The sequence below is a fragment of the Alexandromys fortis genome, unplaced genomic scaffold (genome assembly GCF_014885135.2).
Source record: "Alexandromys fortis isolate MF-2015 unplaced genomic scaffold, M_Fortis_MF-2015_v1.1 scaffold_168, whole genome shotgun sequence".
NCBI lineage: Eukaryota > Metazoa > Chordata > Mammalia > Rodentia > Cricetidae > Alexandromys > Alexandromys fortis.
In genome coordinates, this window is record NW_026068058.1 from 3542506 (window position 1) to 3568688 (window position 26183).

General features: G+C 37.4%; 1 protein-coding gene across 6 annotated transcripts in view; it reads right to left on the reverse strand.

Annotated features, from left to right (window-relative positions):
* Positions 1-26183, reverse strand: part of Arhgap32 (Rho GTPase activating protein 32) — a 229007-nt gene that overhangs the window by 58566 nt on the left and 144258 nt on the right. For all 6 annotated transcript variants that reach the window (XM_050120013.1, XM_050120011.1, XM_050120012.1 and 3 more), the window contains 5 exons: positions 24009-24146; positions 20048-20140; positions 18712-18834; positions 15342-15419; positions 438-519 (listed from right to left, as the gene is read on the reverse strand). In XM_050120013.1, the coding sequence (XP_049975970.1) occupies positions 438-519; positions 15342-15419; positions 18712-18834; positions 20048-20140; positions 24009-24146 (514 nt within the window). The remainder of the gene's footprint in view (positions 1-437; positions 520-15341; positions 15420-18711; positions 18835-20047; positions 20141-24008; positions 24147-26183) is intronic.

Consider the following 26183-nt stretch of genomic DNA (forward strand, 5'->3'; position numbering starts at 1 on the left):
AGGGAGGGAGGGGGGGGTAAGCTTAGGCTGAACTCAAATTCACAACATTGTTGAGTCTGGTCGTGAACTCTTGATTCTCCTGCCTCTCCTCCCACATATTAGGATTATAAACAAAAGTCACTATAGGTGGCTTCCAATGTTACTTCTCTAACGTGTACTCACCTTATCCATCAGTATCTAGCCTCCTACTATATAATTAGAAGAGCAAATAATTATAAAGCTACACAACAATTCATTAAAGTTGCCAAAATAATGGAATGCACATAATTCTTTGACATGCTCTACAAAAAGAAGGTATTTAAAAATCAAAACCATATAAAACATATCTATCAATAAATGCTAAGAACAGCAAAGCAAGCAAAATACTTTCTTGAAATACACTGTATGTTATCTGCAACCAGCTGGCCACAATCACAGGATGGAGAAGGTGCACTCACCTGGTTTTGGCACTGAGTTGGTCACTGACTGGGGAACTTTCTGGTTAATTAACTCGACACAATGACCAGGGAAGAGTCCCACCTAAAGAAAAGCAACAAAGAGAGGATTCCAAACCAGCAAACAGATCAGTGTGTGAACACTGCCGACTCAGTTCCAGTAATGTACTCTACAGCCCCTCCCAAATGATTCTAATATTTCAAGTCTCTGAATACCAGATGACAATTACACAAACAAATAATAAAACAATCTGTTGCTATGAGTATGCAAAGCTATGTGCTGTTTTCTGTCCAAATATCTAAGTCTGCTTTGTTAGGGTTTTAAATTTCCTAAAAATTTTTTCATACCAACCAAAATATGTAATCAGAATACAAGCCAAACATCATATAGGCAAAATAATATCTAGCTGAAATCTTAATCTAGTTGTATTGATACCTCTACAATCAACAATCAAGTTGATTTTAAAAAGACCAACATCAAGCCATAATTCAAATTGTTTTAGGAGTATCTTTTTCACTCTCTTGCAGGTTTCATTTAAAAATAGTAAAGATAAATAAGTTCCTGAAATAATGACTCATTAAAACTACAATACCCACTGCTGCTAAGAAATCAGCAGTGCAGATAAGGGTAAGCAGGAAGGAAGAAGAAAGACCTTCCACCAAGAGCAACAAACTGGTTTTGCAGAGCACACCACATTGCCATTACATTAGAGCTGCTTGCAGAGCCTTAGGTGAAATCCCAACAAGGGTATCTGGAAAGTACTGAGTTACAGGCACTCAGAGATATGGTGTGACCAAGAGAATGACTACAAAGATAAACACCCAAGAGAAAACGTATAAAGAAAATCTTTACCAATATTTATAGATGTTTCCTCAGATAGGGATATAAATGGGACGCCATGCAGCAGATGTTAAAAATGAAACATGAAAACTACATCATGCTGCATCCCCCTTTGTTGACAGGACTGGGGAAGAATGGGACTGTCTTCCAAGAGTATGACTCATGATGTTCTGAGCTGCATAGTTTCCATCTGTGTGGGGTTATTTTTCACAGACTCGTTTACTAAATTATTATTTTAATTTCTGAATCTATACTCTATGATATATCTTAAAATTATAAAGACTAATCACACAGTAAGTTGAAAAGAAGTTGTTAATCGAGTATGAATTTTGTCTAAAAATTTTGAGTTAGGGATTATTAAAGCCATGTCTTGCAAAATGATGCATCAAATGTTTTAGTAGTAAAATTTATTTAACATATTTTCTATTCAACTTCCTGTTTCTCCAACAAGTAAAATTCTTCCAAGATTGGTAGGACTGGATAAGAAACAACTTGTATTCTTCAAGAGGATACATGGCATACCAGCTAACAGGGCAGCTTCAAAAGCAAGAGGCCTGGGCCAATCCTGAATTTGCTACTTGCTAGGTTAGATAAGCAACTTGGCCTCTCTGTAATTCAGTTACCCTCTCCAAACACAATAATAATAATACTTATCTCATAAGGGTGTGTATGGGGATTAAACAGATTAGTTTAACTTGAATGCATGTAGTAATCACTTGTCAAATGCTATGTTATTATCCCAGTATGCTGGCTACTGAAGACTTCAGGACTCTAGCTCCTCCACCAGATGAATAGGATGTTATGCCATCTCTTCTCTGTGTATGTAAGCTAAGTTACTCTCAAATGTTACTCCTCCCATAATAGCTTAATTCAGTTCAATTTATAAACACCTAAAATTAGCCATAAAGATTAGACTGGAAAAGTAGCTCATCCATTTTCGTAGGTTCTGGGCCCTGAGTAAACAGCTTAGTTTTCCAACTTGTGAAACGAGGAATCTCACCACTCATACTTCAAGAGTTTAAGTAAAAATACCTAGCCTTGCCAGCCAGGGTGGCACATACCTTTAATCCCAGCACTCAGGAGGCAGAAGCAGGCAAATCTCAAGTTTGAGGCCCACCTGGTCTACAAAGTGAGTTCCAGGACAGCCAGAGCTATTGCACAGAGAAATCCTGCCCTTGAAAAACCAGTGTGTGTGTGTGTATCCCTAGTTTAGTTCTTTAGCTCAGGTGTTATCTGAAACTCAGCAAAGAATGAGTTTCGCATCACTTCCCTACAAAGACGGCTCAAAGCTTGATGCATTTCTTCAGGGGACTATGTCACCATGTATACTATTTTTATCTTCTAAGTTTATCTCAATGTGCTATTTAAGTATATGGGAAAATTCTGTTCACATCTGGTGCAGATCTACAATAGATCAACTGAATGCCGAATTCTGATCACTGTTCTCAGTGCTCTTTCTTACACACTGTAATATTAGGCCAACAAAATATTTAGTTTCTAGATTTGACATTCAAGTAAAACCAAAACATATGTGAATGCAATGTCATGCTACTCTCCTCTCTCTCCTTGTGCTTATTGGCATCTCAGCATCACCTGACCACAAAGAAAGACCTAGAGACTCTCAGAGGCCTTTGCCTACCATTATTAAAGATGTTGACTCAACTGTAGTACTATCTACCTTTCTTCTTGCCTTCTTTTCCTTAAAGCCAAAAGCTTTTATTTAAGACAGATAATTATGTATTTGTAGAAGGCAAACAGATTCTATGTTCCTATTTTAAATGATCCATTGCAAACAAATGAAACTGTATTCTGTTGAAAGTACTATTCACTGACATAACTAACCCTAAAACAGCTAAGGAACACTGATACTTAACTACTCCAGCACATATGAACACCTCTAAATCATCCCAAATGTTAAGGGCTGAAAGTGTCTAGAGCTCTGGCAATAGGACCTATTTGATGTGACATCTTGTTTCTTATCTTACTCTTTCTGCATCAGTGTTGGGAAGAAGAGAATCAGGCCTATCAATCATCCTGGATCAAATGAGATTCAGCTTTGGGAGAGGTTGGCAAAGAGGCAGCAGAAGAAGACATCAAAAGGGGGAGAAGACTGACTTTGGGACAGAGTGAGGATCACAGAAAGGGATGAAGAACATTACTTCAGTAGCTTCCCCATAAGTCTCTGCAATGAAGTGAGACATCGGAGAGGGTATTGAAGCTGGAAATGTGCTGGTGTTCATTAACAGGCCCCAATGAGGAAAATGATGTTAATTTATGGCATTTTCTAGTGTTTGTGGCATAAGCACCCCTACCATAGTTAGTTTTAAAGTGCCAATAAGGCACAAGATTGAAAAATGATGCAGAATAGCACTTGGTAATGTATTTGTAGTATACAAACTCATAAGAAGAACGGAACCTCAGGAGCAGGAATAGTAAAATATAATAGAATAGTAACAATACATTGTATTTTAATACAATTCATTTATTGTAAACTTACACACTTCAATTTTTAGTAAAGGTTGCATTCAGCAGCCACACTAAACTCAGAGAGTTTTACAAGCAACTCCAGCTCACCCTAACCTGTAGCTATCTACTGGGTCATGTGCCTGTGAAGCACTGGTAGTTCTTGGAATCTCTACTGACTGGTTGGCAAGTCCTAGCTCAGCTTTGGACTCTCTTGAGAACATGTAAGTTAATTATGAGAGTCTGGTTTAGCTTCAACAATGAGGAGACTAAAAATATTTTGATGCAAATTAAAGAAAATGTTAGGTAGAAAAGCAGTGAGATAGAAACAGTCTGGAGCTTTGTTTGGTACAAGTAGGAAGAGAAAAGAATCTTTGTTCAACATGGAGGCCTTCTCTTAAATATTGTCTCCCTGAAGCAGCCAACCAAAAGCTAAAAAGAAATTTAAACATGTCAGTAACATGCATATCACTGACTTTCACAAACTTTTAAAGTTTAATTTATTGGGTGTTATCATAAGAGCAAAGCTTATAAGCTTAGCAAAGATCTGTGGCCGCTCAGTCGTACCAGATTCTTCTATGGGAGTCATTTGGCCTCAGAAAGCTACAACTCCAGTATTTCATTTGCTTACTAAAACTTCCTTCCCCCTAAATCTCTGGTGTTTATATTCTGCAACCAATGCTGAAATTTGAGCCATTCTAAGCCTTTCATGCCTACATTCCCCCCTTGGGTAACATGTCTCTTTCAATTTTTTTTTCTATCCAGTATGGACACCCTGTTGACCATTTAAACCAATGCTCTTAGTTTCCTTCCATATTAATCTTGTACCACGTCAAATTCAGCAACACTCAAAAGTGAACTAAAACTTTTCTATATCTGCACATGCTATCTATCTTTGAAGAAAACCATATAACTGAGATGGTCAAACAAGTCCAAAAACATAGAAATGTAAATTACTTTCCCCTTTCCACAACCATTCTCAGAGAATCTACTCTGCTTTATACCGAGCCCAGTCTGACCTCCAGGCCCTTTCCAACTCCATTTCATACATGCACATGACAGGCTATGGAGTCGATTAGTCTAGATTTTAAAACTAGAGCAAATACTGTTTCCAGTGAGTTACTAGAAGTGGAAAACAGAACCTTTCACAAATAAAGAGTAAGAGACAAACAAAACAAAATTAAAAAGGCAAAAGCTTTTACAAAAAAAAAGATCTAAAAGCTGGAGTGCAAATTCTCATTCCCTTATCTTGTTTCTGGTTGCACCAGTAACTGTTAAATTAGTGCATCTTTGTAACACATTTGATTAGAATGCTTGATTGTAAAAACTGTTGATTGGCAGAGTGATGTCACACACTTTTAATCCCAAAACACAGAGGCAGGGAGACAGATATCAGTGAGTTAGAGGACATATAGTCTATAATGTGAGTTCCAGGACAGCCGGGGCTATGAAGAGAGACTCTGTCTCAAAAACAAACAAAAAAACCTGTTTGCGTCTTGCTTAATATAAAAATCATAAAATAAATTTTGCCCAGAAATTAGGAGAGAACTTCCAACCATTTCTGAAATGGCCCTAAACATACTTCTAATAAGTTACAGTAGGTATTTATGCCATGTTAATCTTAGCATTGATGATAACAAAATCAAAATAGCTATCAAACATGAAAAATACTGATGAGTTCTATATCCCACATTATAAAATACATATTCAAGGTTTAATTTCATTTGTAATATGCTAAAACAAGCATATTGTTAATAATAAAATCATATGTATCCCAAAGAATTGTTCTAAAATAGATTACTTTATGATTTATTAAGTGTTTGATTTATATTTCTGGTTGTTTTTTTGTTTTTACCTATATACCCAAGGTTGTTCCTCTGGTTCACTGGTTCTTTAGAGGGAGAGGTTAACTGGGGGGTGGGGGGGAGGGGAAAGTTTAAGAAGGCCTGGCCTAAGGTAGGACAGTAATCTATTACATTCATAAAAGGTCTGAGTTCTCCCTTCACCCTAGAGGATGATGTACAATCTCATTGATCCTTGGTGCAACCCTGCAACGATACCAGGGGCTCTCTCCCACATTTGCCTCACTAGCTCTCCACCTCTGAAAAACTGGGGCTGCTTTTCCTTGTGTCATTTCTCCACAATCAGCTGCTCCTCTGTTGAAGGTCCAATGCTTCAGTTCCTGTTCCCTGAAGCTGTCCCATGCTGCATGCACTACATGTAAATAAAGTTGGTTCCCTCTTGGTAATTTGCCTTTTGTTGTAAGAGTCTGGTCCCAACTTCACATTTGTGAGGATTGGGAGGAAAATATTGTTCTCACCTTCAATGTAATGCTGAGCTTAGAATCTAGATTGGAGAGAGACAATAAATACAAAAAGTGGGTGACGGGAAATGAAGAACAATGGAATGACATCAATCACAACTCAGAGGGTGGGGCAGACATGTCTCTTGTATGGCAAACACCTGAGGAGATTCTGTTTCTTTGTTGAGTTAATTCAAGGAAATGTCAAATAAAACAAATTACAATTGCCCTAAAACTCTAATTAGTTTCCTTTATCATTTAAAAAAGACACAAGAGCAGCAAAGAGTAACATGCTTAAGTCAGAGTGAATGGGTTAATAGTCATTTTATCATAGCAAGCAAGGAATTTGAAGTTCATTCTGCAGAAAATAAAACTAGAAAATTCTGAACACCAGAGGAACAGAAGATCTGTTTTAGGAAGAAATCTAGTAGCAATGTGTCTTTCAAAGCAGAAGAGATAGAGAGATAAGAAGCAGAGTTTCACTGGGAATCTGTAAGAATAGAGTAATAAAAAAAAAAACTATGCTATATAAAATGAAGAAGAGTAAAGGGATGTGAATTGTCAAGTGAGTTGGGCATAATTTTTTCTTTTACTATTCTTGAGTTCAACTGGTACACAATGAACTACACATGTTTAAAATTATATTTTAGTAAGTTCTGACACCACAGTCAAGGAAGCATATAAATACACTCACCAACCCTAAGGCTCCCTTGTAATTCTTCTTTCCTTACATCTCACCCTCTCCCCCTGCTGCCAGGCAACTCTTATACCTATATACCATTGTACGTTACTCCAAATTTTCTATGACTTCATTTGAATGGATCCTGTGGAATAAAGTTGCCTTATCTGTCTTTTTCCACATAGCATAATTACTTCGAAGATCATTCACGTAGCTGCATGTATAAATGCTTAATTCCTTTTTATTACTAAGAAAAACTTTACTGTATGGATGCTATCATATGTCTATTCATTAATCTGCAGCTTGCAGATAGTATAATCATTTACAGTCTTAGACTATTATATATAAAGCTACTATAAACACCTATGTTCAAGCTTTTGCATAAACATATTCCTTCTTTCTTCTTGGGTAATTCATTAGGAAAGGATTAGATAAAATATGTGGGAGGTGATGAATGCTGTGAATATGTTTTGCCATTGGTTAATAAAGAAGCTGCTTTTGGCCAATGGCTTAACAGAGTAAAGCCAGGCTGAAAGATATATATAGAANTCCTGTCTGGTTGTCCTGCCTATACTTCCTGCCTAGCTACTGGCCAACCAGCGTTTATTTAAAACATAATTGACAGAATACAGAATTGTCCCACAGAAAGTAGTCAGAGTCAGAGAGAAGCCATGTAGCCACCACCAGGGACAAACATCTCTGCTAGGGCCGCTGAAACTTTGCCAGTAGACCATAACCACATGGTGATGCACAGACTAATGAAGATGGGTTAGTTTGGGATATGCTAGCTAGCAATACACTCAAGATCTTGGCCAAACAGTATGGCAAATAATATAGTTTCAGAGTGATTATTTCGGGTCTGAGCTGCTGGTAATGAACAAACAGCCTCCCCCAACAGAGAAGATATGTAATAGGTGTATAACTCACCTAAAAATCCTATAAACTAATGCAGAACCCTACATTCTAACCAGCACTGCACAAAACTTCTAATTCTTCAGCCTTGCCACGTAAGTTATGGGGCTATGCCTCATTGTCATAACCTGCACTTTCTGAAAGACTATTGGTGTTGAAAATCTATGCTTGTCATTCAAATCCTTTTGGTTATATGTATGTTCTAATCCTTGCCCATCTTTGAAACCAAGTTCCATTCCCTAGTGAGTTTTGGAATTCATTCACATGTCCTATATTCAAGTTCTTTATCAGATGTAATTACTGCAAAGACTTGCTCCCAGTCTATGCTTATATTTCTATTCTTTTATGGTGCTTTTTAAAATTTTACAAAATTAAAATTATTTTATGAATTGTTCATCTGATGTTACACTTAAGAAACGTTTGCCAAATCCAAAGCCACAGACATTTTCTCTTATCTTCATTTAAGGAGTTTTATAGTTTATTCTTTACTTTTGGATATGTGATCCATTTTGAGTCAATTTTCACACTTGATGCAACATATGAACTAAAGTTCATCTTGGTGGCAAAAATAAGTCATTCCTTCACTGAACTGGCATCTGATGGTTACTGGAATCACTTATCCACATAGGTGTGGGTCTATTCTAGAATCTATTCTGTTCCACTAAGCAGTCTTTATTTGCATTAATACTTCTTGATCCAGAAGCTCTATAGCAGACCTTCACTTTGAGCTAGTTCTCTTTTGGTTACAAATCAGGCCTGGTTTTTCTATCCTAAATCTTCTGCATTTCCATGTGAATTGTTTTATCTTTTCATCAGTTTCTACAAAAGAAGTTTGTGGGGATTTTTACCTAGGATCAATTTGGGAAGAAAGAATAATTTAAGAACAGAGCCTACCAACACACAATCACGCTTACTTGGGTTGTTTGCATTTCAACCAGCAAGCTCCTGTAGTATACAGTATACATATCTTTTACATCTCTTTTCAGCTTTACAGCTGCATATTTTTGAAGCTATTATAAATGGGCCTTGTCATGCTTAATAAATGCTGTTCAGTCTGTGGACTTCCTTTAATGTAGGAAAGCTCTTATGTGCTTATCCTAAGTAGCTATATCTAAATGTTGTGTATTTTAAAAGACAGAAATTATTTTGCTTTTTATGTCTTTTGTGTGTGAAAGTTTCAGATGTTTTGAAAATTGTATACACAGGTAGGTAGAGGTGTTATTTGTAGCTTTTATTTCAGAGTCATAGGAAAGGGTCTTAGAAGACAGTTCGAACAGGAGAATATGTAGTTTGAAGAGATTAATAATTACTGCTCATAACTGTCTTATCAGTGGCTTCAGTGAAATTGGACATGTCAGACAACACTTGGTAGGATATATTGTGATGATATAAAGTAATAAAAAGCTATGCAGTAGCGAATTCATATCTGGGCATCAATGATAACAATGCACCAACCTGAAAAACTTAAAACATCAACAATGAATAATAAAAATATGTAAAATTTACACATTTCTGTGATCTAAAGGAGGGTTGGTGCAAAGTCAGAACTCGGTTCTGTATTTCTAGTATTCTGGTAATGACTGTATTTTGTATTTACCATTTTTATGAAATAAAACAATTTATCTATATTTCTGTGTCTAGATTTTTTTGTGTGTGGGGTTTGCTGTGTGTGCTGTGTCTGCATGTGTGTGCTAATTTGCATGTTTGTGGATGCACACGTATGTAAGGATGAACATGTACACAAACACATGTGTACATATGCATTTGGAGACAAGGTTGACAATAGGGATTTTTTTTATGTGCACTCGTGTTTTGCCATGGGTGTCGTGTCCCCTGGAACTGGAATTATAGACAGTTGTGAGCTGCCATATTAGTACCAGAAATTGAACCTAGGTTCTCTTGAAGAGCAGTCAGTGCTCTTAACCACTGAGCTATCTCTTCAGACCACAATACTGGAGATCTTAATAGCTTTTCCACCTTATTCTTCTTGAGACAAGGTCTCTCAATCAAAACCAGGGTCCACAGTATGTCTTGCTAACCATCTTGCCCTGGAGAACCCATGTCTATGTTCCAAGACTAGAATTAAAATTTAGCCAGCACACCTACCCAGCAGTGTTATGGGAATGCGAACTCTGGTACTCCTGCTTGGACATGAAGCACTTTGATCAATGAGCCATCGCCTCAGTTCTGCCTTCAGACTTCTATCCCTTAAATGACACTTTTGAACCATATGGCCCACAGTCATCTACTACAGAAATCTAGGGTTCTTACAAGCAGACAAGTAGAGATCACTACTGTTCACAAATTGCTACTGTGACCTGTTCTTTACCCAGAATGCCTGTTATTATGTGGGTTCTACACTGATCAGGCTGTTTTAGTTTTTTTTTTCTGTATGTAAATATGATGAAAGGACTCTCACCTAAAGCTGTGAGAGTTAAAGGTTAATGAAAATGCGCTTAGAATAGCTTACATATGCATTTACAAAATGACTTCTATTATATCATGTATTCCCTCTGCTCTTGAAAATATGTGAGCTTCTAGATGGCATTCCTTGTATATTCATATGATTTCTTAATATTTATCTATAAAAGAAACATTTTGCTCTTTTTTGGGTTATAAAAAGGTGCATCTTTTTTTTAGAAGGGCAAGCTTTCCAAGTACCTACATTTGTTATGACAATCAGACAGAAAAACATTAAACTCTTAGGTAAAGAAAGTATTTGTATTGAAGAATTGTTTTAATTTTTGTGCACAGAAACACTCACACACTGTTCTGGAATAATTAAAAAAACAAAACATGTGATCCTTGACCATCCTGTGGAGAAGTATACAAATCGGTGTAACCACTTTGCCAATGTATGTAAGGAAGAATCCTGGTGAGTTAGGAAGACAGAACAACTTTTGAATTTTATTGACTCCCTCTAACTCTGCAGAGTTAACAACAGAAGGTTGGATCAGTGGACTCCATATGAAAATCATCTGTGGAATTTTCTATAAAACTTAACCTCCTACTCCATGTCCTCAAATCCTGATACCAAAACCCAGTTTTGTTGTTGTTGTTGTTTTTATTTTCAAGACAGGGTTTCTCTGTAGCTTTTGGTGTCTCTCCTGGAACTAGCTCTTGTAGACCAGGCTGGCCTTGAACTCACGGAGATCCGCCTGCCTCTGCCTCCTGAGTGCTGGGATTAAAGGTGTGTGCCACCACTGCCCAGCCCAAAACCCAGTTTCTTGGGCAATTATGATGTAAGTGGAGCCCATCCCAAGACAAAAGCAGAAACCCTATGAGAACATTGCACTTAAACTAATAATGATCAAAGCTGCTACCACTATGCTTGTATAATGACTTTGACCTAAGGACCTTACTCCACACACCAAGAATGGCCTATGCCTAAGAGCGTGAATCTTAGAGTGATGCCAGCTATTTTAAAACAGTGACGGCTTCTTTCCCACCTGACATATGTAATATGCTGAAACATTAAAAAACAAAGTTAAAATATTCAATGTATGTCTTAGGAGACAAAACTACACATTTCAGAATTTCAAATCATTGTCATTAATATAATCTCACACTTCCTACTCCAAGAAGTTTAAAGAAAAGAGAGTCCTGGTATAATTTAAACACATGGATGAACTTCTCTTCTGTTCTCATAGCTAAATTATAGTCTGGGCTAGAACAATGTGTTAAACATAATGTAGCAAATTGCTGGTCTTAACCAACTTCCAGCAGAGACAAAACACACCAGAAGTGATCTGGCATCCTATCCCACAACTACTGAAGCAGAATTTGGGGGCTTTAGTCCTTGAGTTCAGTGTTTTATGATATTTCCCTTGTGGTTCTTATACACACTAAAGCTGAAGCACCAGAGGCTAAGATGAGCAGAAAAGAACAACTGGTAGCAGAAGAGCATTATGACCTGAAGGGTTATGACAGTCACACAATACCATTAAACACCTCGTGTGATGGATAAGCCCTCAAAACCTGACTGCTGTCACACAGGAACAAGAAAGCTCAGCAGCAAGACCCCATAGAGCTGACAGGAATGGGAAGTGGTATAGCCACTCTGGAAGACATTTTGGTCTTTTCTTTAAATGCTGAATATATTCTTACTATGTGATTCCATAACTACACACCATGGCATTTATCCAAAGGACTTAAAAGCTTAAAATCTACACAAAACCTACAAGTTGATATAATAGCAGAGTTACCCATACTTGCCAAAATGCAGGAGCAGTAAGGTGTCCTTCATGGATGAATGGAAACATAAACTATGGCATATCCAATATATGTTCTGTCAAAACCCACAGACTGTACACAATACTCTATCAATATTGGTTCATTAATTTTAAAACAAGTCAAAAACTGGTCTTCAGTAGTTGTGGAATAGGAGTGGAGACTGCACTTTTCTGATCTCTGTCCAGCCTGTACATCACCTCAGATCATTTTCTAGAAAGAACACTTATTGTGTGCTGTAGATGAACTTTGCCATCTCAGGGGTGGCAAAGGTCTGTGTCAGTCACACAGTCAAACATGTAAAAGGACTGTAAACCACGATGTATGTAATCGAAAAATTATGAGGTAAATCATTGTGTGCAACTCTGTGAACTACTTGTTCACTTTAGCCTGAAGTCCAAAACTTTACTAAAAATCAGGTCTAGTTGTTTTTATAAATGATAAAAAAAAACCAATTACATCACACAGCAATTATACAGGTAGTTCACAGTAGCCACCAGGAAAGATCTCTGTGTGGTGATCAGTCCTGTCACAAGTGGGCCTGTAACAAAAACAGAAAGCTCATCAGCCAAGTAGAGCTGTAAGCATGGATGTTTCAAGGAGGTCCACAGCAGTACTCAGGATAGCAACCCAGCAGACTCTTCAGAATAGGAAGCAGCAGCCCATGTCCTCATTCCTCTCTTCCCCTCTCCCAAGTCACTGAGACTCTTATAAAGACCCGAGTCACAGCCACCCTAAGTCAAGCCCTTCACTTCCGGTGCACCTCTATCAAGCAGGCTGTCATGGCATGTGGCTCCTCCACTATGGTGTGATATAGTGTTCATGTATGGCCATTCTGCCCAGTCCCTCTGACAAAGACAAGTCACCTGAGCACCACTGAACATAGACAGAGACTGCACTTTGTTTCCCAGACACCTAGATCTGAATAATCACACAGAAACTGTATTAATTACAACACTGTTTGGCCAATAGATTAGGTGTATTCCTAGCTAGCTCTTACATCTTTAATTAACCCATTTCTATTCATCTATGTGGTTCTGGCGTTTCCTTCTCCTTCAGCAACTACACGGCATCTCTCTGACTCCACCTACTATCTCTATATATCTCTGTTCAGATTTCCTGCCTGGCTTTACTCTGCTAAGCCATTGGCCGAAACAGCTTTATTCATTAACCAATAAAAGCAACACATATACAGAAGGACATCCCACATAAACTGAAGACTTCACTGCTCCAGAGATCCCTACACGACCTCCAGAGACTCTAGCTGAGAAACACTGAAGAGGGGACTAAGCCTGTTTGCCCTCTGTGCCTTGACATAGTGCCTAATGCCACAAGGACTTCTCACACAACAAGTAGGACCTGATGCTACACTGTGAGCCTGACATGGGACCTTCTCAGACACTCCTGACCTCAGGAGTAAGGCAGGATTCCTACTCAGCAGTTTTTCCAGGGAATTCTTCACAAGGACCTCAGTCTCTTATCAAGCACGGCCAATACTCCAAGCTCTTGCTAACTTTGGCCTGGGAACTTAGAGAAGACCCTATTCACTAGCAAATGTGAGTGTGAGATATACAAAGGACCCTCAGAGGAAACCAACTCTGACAACTCTTTATTCATGAACTTCTAACTTCTAGACCTTATGAAAATAAACACATCCCACTGTTCAATTCCTGAAATTTTATCACCTATTTATACCATAATGTATGAAATACAATGACCTTCAACATAATTTAAAACTTTAATACTGGCACTCTGATTATTGTCTTTCTAAAAAGGATCACATAAAGATTCTCTTATAAAGAATCATTCCATAATACCCTTCAACTGTTAAAGGCTTTTAAAGATTACAACATTCAGGTAGGTTTTGCTATAATACATTTAACTATACAAAATAAAGCCCACTAGTAACTCGGAGTATTTGCTAGCTCTGCTGAGGTCCCCACAACTCAATTCAAAAATATCTATTAAAAAAAAACCCTACCTTCTCTAATAGTGGGAGGAAGTAATTACCTGGAAGTCTTTTTAAATTAAAAAAAAAAAAAACAAAGCAAAACACTGCCTTAGAAATGCTATGTAACACCTCCCCAAAGATGTCCAACACGTTTTCCCACTCACACTTCTCCATGCAATTGGCCATATGCACTCTTTCAAATGACTGGTGTAGGTGCAAGGAATAATGAGCTGAGTGGAGCCTGTACTAAAAATACTGGGCTCATTTTTAAAAACTTTTGACAGTGACATTTGAAGATCTGCTCTTGGTATATAGGTATCTCATCAACTGCTGTTCTTAGAGGAGATTCCAATGTCATCTACACGTAGTTGCTTTCGTGGGGCCAAAAGCTACGGAGAAACCCTGTCTCGAAAATTAAAAAAAAAAAAAAAACTAAAAATTTCAAATAAAAACATTTAAGTTTTAAGATTAGTATGAGTATTTATTGAACAAAATCGTATATACATTAGGCCAGATAAAAGCACTTAACATTTCTGTCTTCACCTAACTGACCTCTAGGACAAACTGTGAGGTCAAGTAAAGTCCTGTGATCTCCATTTGAGAAGACACAGCATCAGAAAAATACGGTCAGGACAGCACTGGACAAAAGCCAAGCAGACTGGCACCAGAGCCACACTGCACGGTTTTAACTACACTAATATTTTCTAAATATGCATTTAATAAAAAGCTAAAAATCAGATTTCTTAAAATAGGTAAAGCTTAAAATAACTACATAAGAGTTAAATATCTAACTTTATATTATAATTTATATGTGTTTGCAACAGTTTTATAGGGAAACCACAACTACCAGCAAGAATCTTATCCCTCCCTCCAAAAACTTGGGTACTGATTAAGAATATGATTTTAAGACATTTTCAGAGGGTACTCTGTGTAGTTTTAACAGATAAGATTGTGTGTGTGTGTGTGTGTGTGTGTGTGTGTGTGTGTGTGTGCAAGGTCATTTAAAAGATGCCATTGTGATAAAGTGGCCAAGTGGTTAAAGTTATAGACTGCTAAAAGATGGCCACTGTCAAATATCAAATTGTAATGTAACTGGAAAAGGTAAATCTTCCAGTTCTACTGTTCTGTCATCAGCACACTGACTCCTTTTTATAGGAAAAAAAAACTGATGAAACTCAGAAAATTCTAACAGAAAACATATGCGAATTGTTATTTGAAACCAATTAGAAGCAAGGCATATTAATAGCTCTGATCATCTGGAAAGTGGTCCTCAGCCTGAGACTGCCTGCACTCTGGCTCTAGCCAGTTCAGGAATGGAATGGAAGGGCAGGGGCGAAGAGGGGAGAGGAGGGGAGGGGAAGAAAGTCAGCACAGTACCAGACTCAGGAATCAGGGCTAACACCATTATCACACATATCTTTGAACATTTCTAATGCCATCTCCTGGCACATCTTGTAAACAGCTACACTAATGGAACATACAGAAAATGTTCTTTGAGTTTCCCCACATTTAGTGTTTGTGTTGCTTACCTGAAATCCATGCTTGCCTCTCCACCATGTACTTAATACTTTGGGAGGCATGTCAATAACAGAAACGATATCTCCCACCTGTGGGAATCAAAATTTTAAGTAAAACATTTTTTGATAAATTTCAAACCAATTGCCATATCTTTAATTAACATATGAATTACATAAAAGAGCAAAGTACTATTTTATGATTTAATAAATTCTGGAAAAACATGCTGACTTTTAAAAAATAATTTTAACAGTCTTACCCTTTATTAAAGGGTATTCTACTGAAAGTTAAATAGCACAAAACTGATTCAGCTAACAGAAGTGCAGTGCTTTCAAAAACTAGATTTCGGCATAATACATTTTTAAAGATTTATTTATTTTCCGCATAGCGTTTTGCTTGTATGCGTATTTGTGAACCCTGTGTGTGTGTGTGGTACCTGCAGAGATCAAAATAAAGCACCAGAGCTTTTGGAACTAGAATTATGGATGGTTGTGAATCATCATGTGGGTTCTATGAACCAAACCCAGGTCCTTGCAATAGCAATGAGTGTTTTTACCTGGCATGTCACCTTTCCAGCCCCAGTAAGTATAATACATTTTTAAAGTAAGGCATTACTCCATCACCATCACTATCACTTCTGTTAGAAAAGAGTTGTCAACTTATGATGGTTTTGTTATACTATGGTGCAAACAACAAGCATTCAATATAAACTTTGTCTGATGTCTTTTGTATGCTGGTGAAAACAGCCAGCCAGATGACCATGGAGGAAAACCACAAATACTCTAGTCCTACGCAGCAAGGCCAGGGTTATGTATATCAATTAATTTCTGATTCAATTGGCTTTCAGTTTTTTGAGACATAAGTTAAGGAGCTTTAGAAATTTGTTCCTGCTGTTATTATCAGTGATCAAAGTTATATCTAAAGGACAGCACTAAATACATATATTTTGCGTAATAGTATCTATTAATACTGATTACCATGTTCATACTAGCACAACCCTGAGTACCTGACATATCTTATTTAATCACACAGAAGAAGCTTGAGATGAGTTCTTAGTAACTGTAAAGCCTGCTAACTCCACTATTAGTAGAAGATACTAATACTCCACTAAAGAATCAAATTTCTTCATTGTAAATGGCAATGTATAAGCTTATACCAATGAACAAATCATAAACACAAAACTTTTCAAATATATATTTAGTAGAAGTTATATTCTTTCATCAAAAATGCACATATGCACCCACCCACTGAGATGGTGGGGCTAATCTAATGGTAGCTCACCAAGGCCAGCTGGACTGGGATTGAAAAAGCATGGGATAAAACTGGACTCTCTGAACATGGCAAACAATGAGGGATGACTGAGAAGCCAAGGATAATGGCACTGGGTTTTGATCCTACTGCATGTACTGGCTTTGTGGAAGCCTAGCCTGTTTGGATGTTCACCTTCCTAGACCTGGATGGAGGGGGGAGGACCTTGGACTTCCCACAGGGCAGGAAACCCTGACTGCTCTTTGGACTGGAGAGGGAGGGGGAGGGGAGGAAGACTGGGGAGTAGGGGTAGGGGGAGGGAAAAGGGAGGTGGGGAGGAGGCAGAAATTTTTAATAAAAATATGAATTTAAAAAATGCACATATGGGCAGCACTAATTGGAGTTAATATGTTACTGAGAAAGAAGATAACGTGAGACTAGAAGGGGCAAAGTGTTAGGGGAGAACTGAGGAGGTGGTGAAGGGAAGAAATCAGGATGCATATGATCATAATTCTCTACATACATATGTGAAATTCTCAGAGAATCTTTAAAATAAATTAAAATCTTTAAAAAATATTAAACTTTAAATGAAAATATATATTAAGTATTGAAATGGTGAAACTTGTTAACTTTCCTATGTTTTTAAAGTTTAGAAATTAATTTGTATGATATATATTTTATAATTAAACATTCAACTCAATTTCTATTTATTTATTTATCAAAAGAAGGTCTCACAAATAGCCCTGGATGTCCTAGAATTCATTACATAGACAAGCTGGCCTCAAACTCAGAGACCTGCCTGTCTGCCTCATGAGTGCCAGGACCAAAGGCATGTGCCACAATTCTCAGCATTAAAATTTATTAACAGAGAATTATTTTATGACAAAATATAATTTTTCAGTATAGATTAATTCCAAAGTAAGAATAAAAATTTAAAAAGAAAAATGCTAATAGCTATGATGACAGGGCTACATCTGCAAGACTGTTAGTTACTACTACAGTTTGTGTTAAGGAATCTGCCTTTTATGTTTACTCTGATTTCCTGGGTCACAAATAATCAATCTTCATGTTTCAGACCTCAGCATGATCAAACATTTCATTCTTATGACAGACAACTGGATTTAGATATTCTACTTTTTCAGTTTTTATTAGCACATGTCTAATGTGCAAATAATGGGCTTAATTTTTTTTTTATACAAGTACACCATGCCCTCTGGTCCCATCATCCTCTACTGCTCTTTCTCACCCATTCCCACTATGCCCTCTAGTCCCATCATCCTCTATTGTCCTCTCTCACAATATCCTCCCTGGTTTCCTTCTCGCAAATAAACCCCTCCACTTTCATGTTTGATAGATAACAGGCAGATATACTTAATTCTGGATTCCACATATGAAAGACAACGTGATATTTGTCATTCTAAGTCTGGCTTATTTTATTTAAAATTATGGTTTCCAATTCCCTAGGTTAACCTGAAAATGACATAATATTGTTCTCCTTTCATAGCTGAGTAAAACTTAATTGTGCACATACACATTTTCTTTCTCCATTCATCTGCTGATGGACAACTAGGCTGACGACATAACCTTGTTACTGTGAATGGAGCAGCAATAAAAGGATGTTATATGGCTCACTGATTAATGAAAAACAGTTAGCATTTATTTTGCCTCTTATCAGCCAACACATATTTTGTAGACAAAAACTTAAACCCCTTCCTTTTGCACATGACAGCAAGAAATACTCATTTTACTCTTAGCCTCTCCTTTGATAACTCAGCACCCCAATAAGTACTAGATAGTATGTTTGCTGAGATGAACAAGGCAACCACGACTGCATGTCAGAGTGATGAGAGTCATTCTGAAAGGCATCCAACTCTGCTTTGGAGTATGCAGCCCCCATGGAGTAAGACCAAGGATAACTTCCTGGTAGATATGGGAGACACTGACGGTAAAAGCTGAAGGATGAAAATAGTCATTTAAATAAAATTAGAAAGCTTTCCAGGCCAAAAGATAAAAGACTATAGAAAAATCTCATGTCTTCATTTTTTTTTTTTAATTAAGTGAATTCTTAAAACAGCTAGAGACAGGCAATAAAGGTAGCAAGGATCAGAGGACAATTAACACTTTCTAATCATTTACCTCTAAGGTCAGTTCATCAGGGGCCCGAGCAGTATATCGCTTGATGACATGGGCAGCACCGACAGCAGGAGTGTTGATGGACGACTCCTCGTGAACTAGGAGATGGTTCCCCTTATTGTCAATCTACAATGAAATGTCTAAAGTCATGGGACTTGTCCACCCATAAACAGAGATTCAATTTAGAGAGACAATAAGCACCAAAAGTCTTTTTTTTTCTTTTTAAATCTCTCATTTATGAGGGCCAGCAAGACAGCTCAGCAGGTCAACACACATGCCAACAAGTCTGAGCAGGTTAGGTTTGAGCCCTTTGAACCCACATGTTGGGAGCGGAGAATCAAATTCTCCAAGTTGGCTTCTGATTTCCACACATGTTCTGTGCCACGTGTATGCTCCACCCCACAAATATAACAAAAAAAAATCTTTAAAATCCTATCACTTACCAGGTAGCTAATATACAAATAGCAGTAAGTGTGTTGTACATATAATGTATGGAATTTTATTTAATTCTCAAAATATACTGTCATTACCTTCACTTAAAGGGGAAGATGAAAAACTGGAGAAAGTCATTTAATTTAAGAAAAATTAAATTATTTTTCTAACATCATTCAACCAACAAAGGTAAAGTCATAATTTTAGTGCAAGCAGGCTTGGCTCAGGGTTCCATATCCCTCTTTTCTTATAGTATCTCAATTTTTACTGGGAGGAAAGAATATATAATTCTACATATACAAATTAACAGTTAGTATCTCAAGACACTCTTAAATTGGGACCTCTAAAAGATTAATTGTCCATAAATAACAAAAATATTTTCAATTCTTAAAGAAATGAAAAACAAATAGCTTACAAAATATCCATTAACGTAATACTGTATAACAAGATAGTTCTCTTACAGATTTATAAGTTATTAATTTTATCTAAAATCTGTATTAAATATTTTATAAATAGGTTTATAAAATATATTTAAATGATTTGCTAATTAAAGAGAAAGATTTAGTATCAGAATATCAGCTACTATATTGGGGAGATGGCTCAGCATTTAAGAGCACTGACTGCTCTTAAATTATCTCCCAGCACACATATGATGGTTCATATCATTTGAAACTTCAGTTTGAAGGCGTCTGAAGCCCTCCTCTGGCTATTTGGGGTAGCAGGCACACACAGCACACATGCAGAATGCAGATACATTAAAATTAAAAATATCAGGTATCAATTCTCCTAGAAGATGAGAACATACTTTATTTCTTTATTTGTGAAACTCATCAACTATCAGATTTCAATAAAGTCCTTAAGTAAATCATTTTAGAATAAGCTTTCACCAAGATGATTAGACAGATACCTCCATCCAGGTAAGGGCAGGTCCACAGTTGATCTTGTTGCCAGCAATAGTTGAGAGGCGTGACAGGTAAGCCATAAGCATCTGAGTAACTGACTGAAAAGAAAGAGTCACTGTAACTCATAGGAAAGAGCAACTCTCTACTTTTTATAAAAAGGTTATTTTTAGGAGGAAAAAAAAACCCTACAGATCTTTGGGCATTTAATAATTACATTGGGTGGGCATGGTGGCACACACCTTTAATCCCAGCACCCAGGAACCTGGGGCAGGTGATCTCTGTGAGGCCAGCTAGGGCTGCAGAGAGACCACCTATCTCAAACACCTAAAAAAAATAATAGCTATAGAGAATTCTTCACTGAAGTTACAGAAGACTATCACTGAAACAATGGTATTTTTTAAAGAATAAGTCAGCCACTTTCTATTGTGGGGTATTTAGTTTTTAACATCTTATCATCAAGGGCCATACTGTAGAGGTTCCAATTTTATGACCTTTTTTTTTTCTATTTTTGTATTGAAAATACACAGGGTATTTATTAGAAGGTACACGTCTGTGGCTTTTCTGCCTATCTTTCCCTATATTCCTCTATGCTTTCCATGGCTGTAATCTCCCATGCATATAGCTGTATACAGGCAGCCATATTAAGTGATCCTACACCACGGTACAGCTCAGTGCTCTGGAACATGATAATCTGAGGCAGAAGGATGACACAGAGCCTACATCAGTACATCTATCCATTACAGGATAGCTAAACACTTTCTGATTGGATCTGATGTCTTCTCCACAGAAGGGGATTTCATGTATGGTACAATAATCCTGTGTCAAAAGCCTACACAAGGTCTAGAAAAATCACAGACCCTAAGATACTGCATGTTATTGTTATCCTGCCAAATAGTCATGATGTCTGTCAAACTGCCTTCTAAATATTTGTAGGAATACCTATAGATGGGGGCAGTGCTCTTAACATGGGCTAGAGAATCTGCACCCAACCCCCTGCCATGGGCAGCAGTCAATGCAGACAGTGGTCAAAGTGATAAGAAGAATAGATTGCTCATCACCAAGGGAAACATCTTTATCTAGTAGCCCTACCCTAGGACATCGTTGAAGTCTCACAGAACAGCTTGGAGGAGGAAACAGAGTTTAAGTACTACAGGATAGGAGCAGTGCTATGGAAACACTGCCTTCCAGATATGAAATGGCTATTGCACTGTGGTTACTTACACAGACCTATGCAAGATCAAACTATCTAAAATCCCAGCAAAGATGGGGACAACAATGTTCAGGCCCCATTCTTACTGAGGAGCTACTAGCAGTTGACAAATTGAGGGGAAGGGGAGGGAATTATTCTGCTTGGAGAGTATGGCCACTGGTAAGTTTCCAAAGCTTCGATGGATGGCCACACACCATGTACACCACTAACTAGACTTAGTAGATTATCAAAAGAAGGCATGGAGGGGCATGTTTTAGAGGGTACAGGGAAGGTAGATGGGGAAATAAAGGGATGTATTTATTCCACTGTATCCATGTATGAAATTCTCAAATTTTAAAAATTTAGATAACGCTGTCAAAAACAAAACTACAACCAGGAGGGCCAAATTCCACCTTAGGAGGTAGCAGAACTTGTCAAGGGTCATCTATGTGGTACTAGTTTTGCAAGCATGGAAAATGCAAGACTGAGGAATTCACAGTCTGGCCACAGCTCCTGAGAGCCAAGAAGCTAAACAAGTGGCAGGGTCAGATTCCCTGCAAGGAAGAAGAGAGCTACTGTGTGAAGCTATGAAAGTGAAACCTGCTGAGAGGCCAGGACCACAGGATGCCCACTGAAGAAAGCTGCACGCATGAAGAAGTGTCAGTCCTAGAGAAAGGATATGCCTCCTGTAGGCAGCACAGCTAGACGGGTGTGGCGGCCAAATTCCTTTGTAACTAAGGTGACCCCATTATCAGTACCAAATGATAGATATTGAGCTATTTGGTATTTTCCCTGATGGATTTTAGTCTCACTTTGGTCAAATCTTTCTTTGCTCTGCCTTGTTCATCCCCATTGGAATGGGAATGTTTACTCAATGACATTATATGTTAGAATTATATCAATTTGATTTTTGATTTTGCAGGGTGTCACACTTAAGAGAATGCCTTGAGTCTCAGAAAAAAATAAAACCGGGTGTTAGAAGTGTTGGTATTGTCAAAGACCATGGGGACTTCTGAAGTTGGACCAAATGCATCCTACACTGAGAGATGGCCATGAAACGGGCAAAGGGCAGAATGTTGCTGCTTGAATGTAAACTGTCTCCCATATTCTAATGTGTTTCAGAACTGGCTTCCCAGATGGTGGTGCTGGAAGGTAGTAGAACCTTCAGTAGGTAGAGCCCATTGGATGAAACAGGTCACTGGAACAGCCTTGATGTGGGATTTCCCTCTGCATGCTGTGGATATATTTTACAATCATTGATTAATAAAAGGATCTGCTTCGGCCTATAGTCAGTCTGGAAGAGATACAGTGAGAGAGTAGGCAAAGTCAGGGAGAAGCCATGTAGCCGCCACAGGAAACTGTGCTGGATGCCGGACGGAATCTTATCTGTAGGCCACAACCACATGGCAATACAAAGATGAATAGAAATGGGTTAATTTAAGATATAAAAACTAGCCAACAAAAAGCGTGAGCTAACAGGCCAAGCAGTGCTGTAATAATACAGTTTTGTGTGATTATTTCGGGTCTGAATAGTCAAGAAACAAGCAACCTCTGTCCATAAAGCCTTAAAGTGTTATAACCCATATCTTCCTGTCTCCCTCTGCATGGAATGTGACCAGTCAGCCTCATACTCCTGCCACCACGATGTCCCTGCCAGCTGCCATGGCTTCTGCGACATGACAAACTATCTCTTTGAAAGGGGAAGCCAAAGTAAATCCTTTCTCCCTTAGGTTACTTCTGCTAGAGTGTTTTGTGACAGCAACATGAGAGTAACTAAGTCTGGTAGAATTTTAAGGAGCCTCCCTGAAATTGAAAACATTGTTTTCTTTACCTCTACAAAGATTTTCAGATTAATATTTATTTATTCCCTTACATCTGTTCTCCTCTATAACTCTAAGGAGTAAGCACTACTCTGTACCTATTCTCCACAGGTCCAAATGTCTTCGCACAATGTTTTAAATCCTGGCCTTTTCAGTAGCTATATGCTTATAATGTGGTATACAGATCACTAATTCTCTGTAGCTGTCTCTTTATGTATGTTGTCCAGTTATCTAGATCTGCTATTATTGATGTACATGATATTTCATTTTCAAGATTTGATTATTCTACTTTACAAAAATATGCTCTCATTTCATGGACATATTCTCCCCCAGAAGTGATAATCTTACTTCCAAATGCCTTCTGCAGTGTCCTCAGCTCCTATTTACTCGGTGTTTGTGTGTAAGACTCCTACTCATCCTGTTCTACAATCATCCTATACAAGGGCTGGGGCTGTATTTTGTTTTCCCACAAAATGTATATCATTTATTTTCATATATTACTCACAATTTTTATTCCAATTATACTTTTTTATTATTGGCATGATAAAGAATTTCTTCGTTATACATACGGTTAAATTTTTACGTTTTTAGGAATTTTGCAAAAGTGAAAATGAATGTATAGACACAACCTGCCATCAAAACAGACCCAACAGCATTGCTTCATTATGGATTTCATTAGCAATTTAACTCTTTTCATATCTTTGGCTTTCATATTTTCATGTTCCTTGGAAGAATGATCTACTAAACATATTAACTACTATTAACATTACCATCATTACAAGGTTTTCCCACCCTCATAAAATATCCACTGAGGCTTGCTTATTTCTGAATATCCTAGTAAGTCACTCTTCTGAAATAAGCAATCCTAGGAATCCTAGGCACTCTTGTATTCCACAGTGACAAAAATGTTGACTGACTCCCATATGTTATTATTTCTGTGGGTTTCTAAATGATTACCTCAGGACTGTCCTTCAGGATGTCAGACCGGGGAAGCTCTGAGAGTTGGGAGAATCGGCGGTCATAAATGCAGAGATGAAGATGTTTATCAAGTACCCGGAAATCTTCATAACTTCTTTTAACAATCCAACTTTTGCCCTATGAGTAAAGAACAAAATTCCAATAAGTTCATTTTTTCTTCAAAATGCTTAAGATCAGGCCTTTATTCTATAATGATATCTTATCCATGAAATTTTGTGTTTCCAAATAAGAAGCTTCTATTAACTTAATGATTACAAGAAGTTTTGCTTCAAACACTCCAGCGAATCATATTATGGAAAAGTCAATACTTATTCAAGTAAGATGAACCCTCCATTGTCCTCTCCCTACTACTCTCCAAAGTCTACTGCTACACACTGAAAATAACTGCTGGGCTCAGATAGCATGTGACTCTCAGTCTACAGAAAAAACAACTGTTTTTAACTAGGCAATAAGTTATTTCCTAAAATCAAAGAAAAATAAAAAATTAATTTATTGTTTAGTTAGTATGGTAAAGGAAGCAGGAGCTCCTTGAAGAATAAGAGAAAGAAAAACAGAAAGCAGCATTTGGGAGTGTCAGTGTCCATGTGTATATGTGGGCTGGTTAGTGTCCATCCCCAATGTGGAAGGGTAAACTGACCACATCTCCCCTGCAGTACCTTCTTCCCTCTCCTTTCTCATCCTAGCATAGTGGTTCTCATTAATGACTAGTAATTCGAAGCATCCAGTCAGAAAGTATGTCACCATTATGTTGGATATTAAAGAAAAAAGACTAGAAAACTAGAAATCCTGCTATGTTATCATCAACATTAAGCCTAGAAAAAAAAAAAACTAAAATCAAAACTGCTAAACACTTCTGACGAGGCATTAAATACAGAAGATACAAAGAATTCAACTTAATTTCAGGATAATAATAATAAGATTTCAAATGGGCAGTAGACTTAAATAAAAAAATTCTCAAAACAAGTTTTATGGATACATGAAAAAATGTCAGTATCATTAATTGTGAGTGAAATGAAATTTAAATCTACAAAGAGGCATTGCCCCACTCGGGTTAGACAGACAACAAAAGGAGCTGGTCAAACCCACACACCAAGAAATACACATTTTGAGTTAAGTGAATATATTTAAGCTATTTTAATATATTTCAAAAACAGCAACTAACACTAATGAGTTCACCAATAAATAAACTAGAATCTATTTCAGAAAACAAGAGAGGACACTTCCTAAACCAGCCTGTGAGACAAACATTAGCTTACTTGCAAAACTAGATAAAAGCTTGTTACCCGAAATACACACAGAATTCCTAAAAACAGAAAAGGAATAGACTAATTTTAAAAGGAATTAACAAATACCTCACCAAAAAGATTAATATAAGAAATAGTAAATAAGCATGTGAGAAATTGCCTAATATCCTATATTATTATAGGACAGAAAATTCAAAAAAGGCCTTAATAGGGATGGTCCCAATCCAAAGTTCTAGCAATACTGAACACAGGCAAAGCACAGAGCAGCAGGGATGCTCATTCACCACTGTGAAGAATACAAAATGGATCAGTCAATTTGGAAGAAATTCGGCATTTTCTCAAAAAACTAATATACTCTTACCATGCAACCCAGCTTCATACATTGTGTTCACACACATATAAACTGAAAACTAGTGTCATATAAATTCCATCAAGGGGATGTTCACAGCAACTTTACTTATAGATATCCAAACCTGCAAGCACCCCAAAGGGCCTGCAGCTGTGAACGCACAGAAAGTGGTGCAGGCACCTGAAGGAACAGTATTTAGAGCTAAACAGAAATGAACACTCAGCCACAAAAGATATAGAGGAAGCTCCCCAGACACACATGAAATGACAATATTTAATCAATATATGCAAATTCCTTCTAATTATCTTTATGGGATTCAATGAATCATAACTTCTTTACATTAAAAAAATATTTTTGTGTATGGGTATTTTGCCTGCATAAATGTCAAGTGCACCACCTGAGTGTCTGGTAGGTACTATGGAAACCAGAAGGGAGCATCAAATTCATCTGTAATTGAAGTTACAGAGGAGTCAGTAGGTAGTGAGTACTGGAAACTCAACCCGGGTGCTCTGAAAAGCAACCCAAGCTGTTAACCCTCTCCAGGCCCAAATCATAATATAA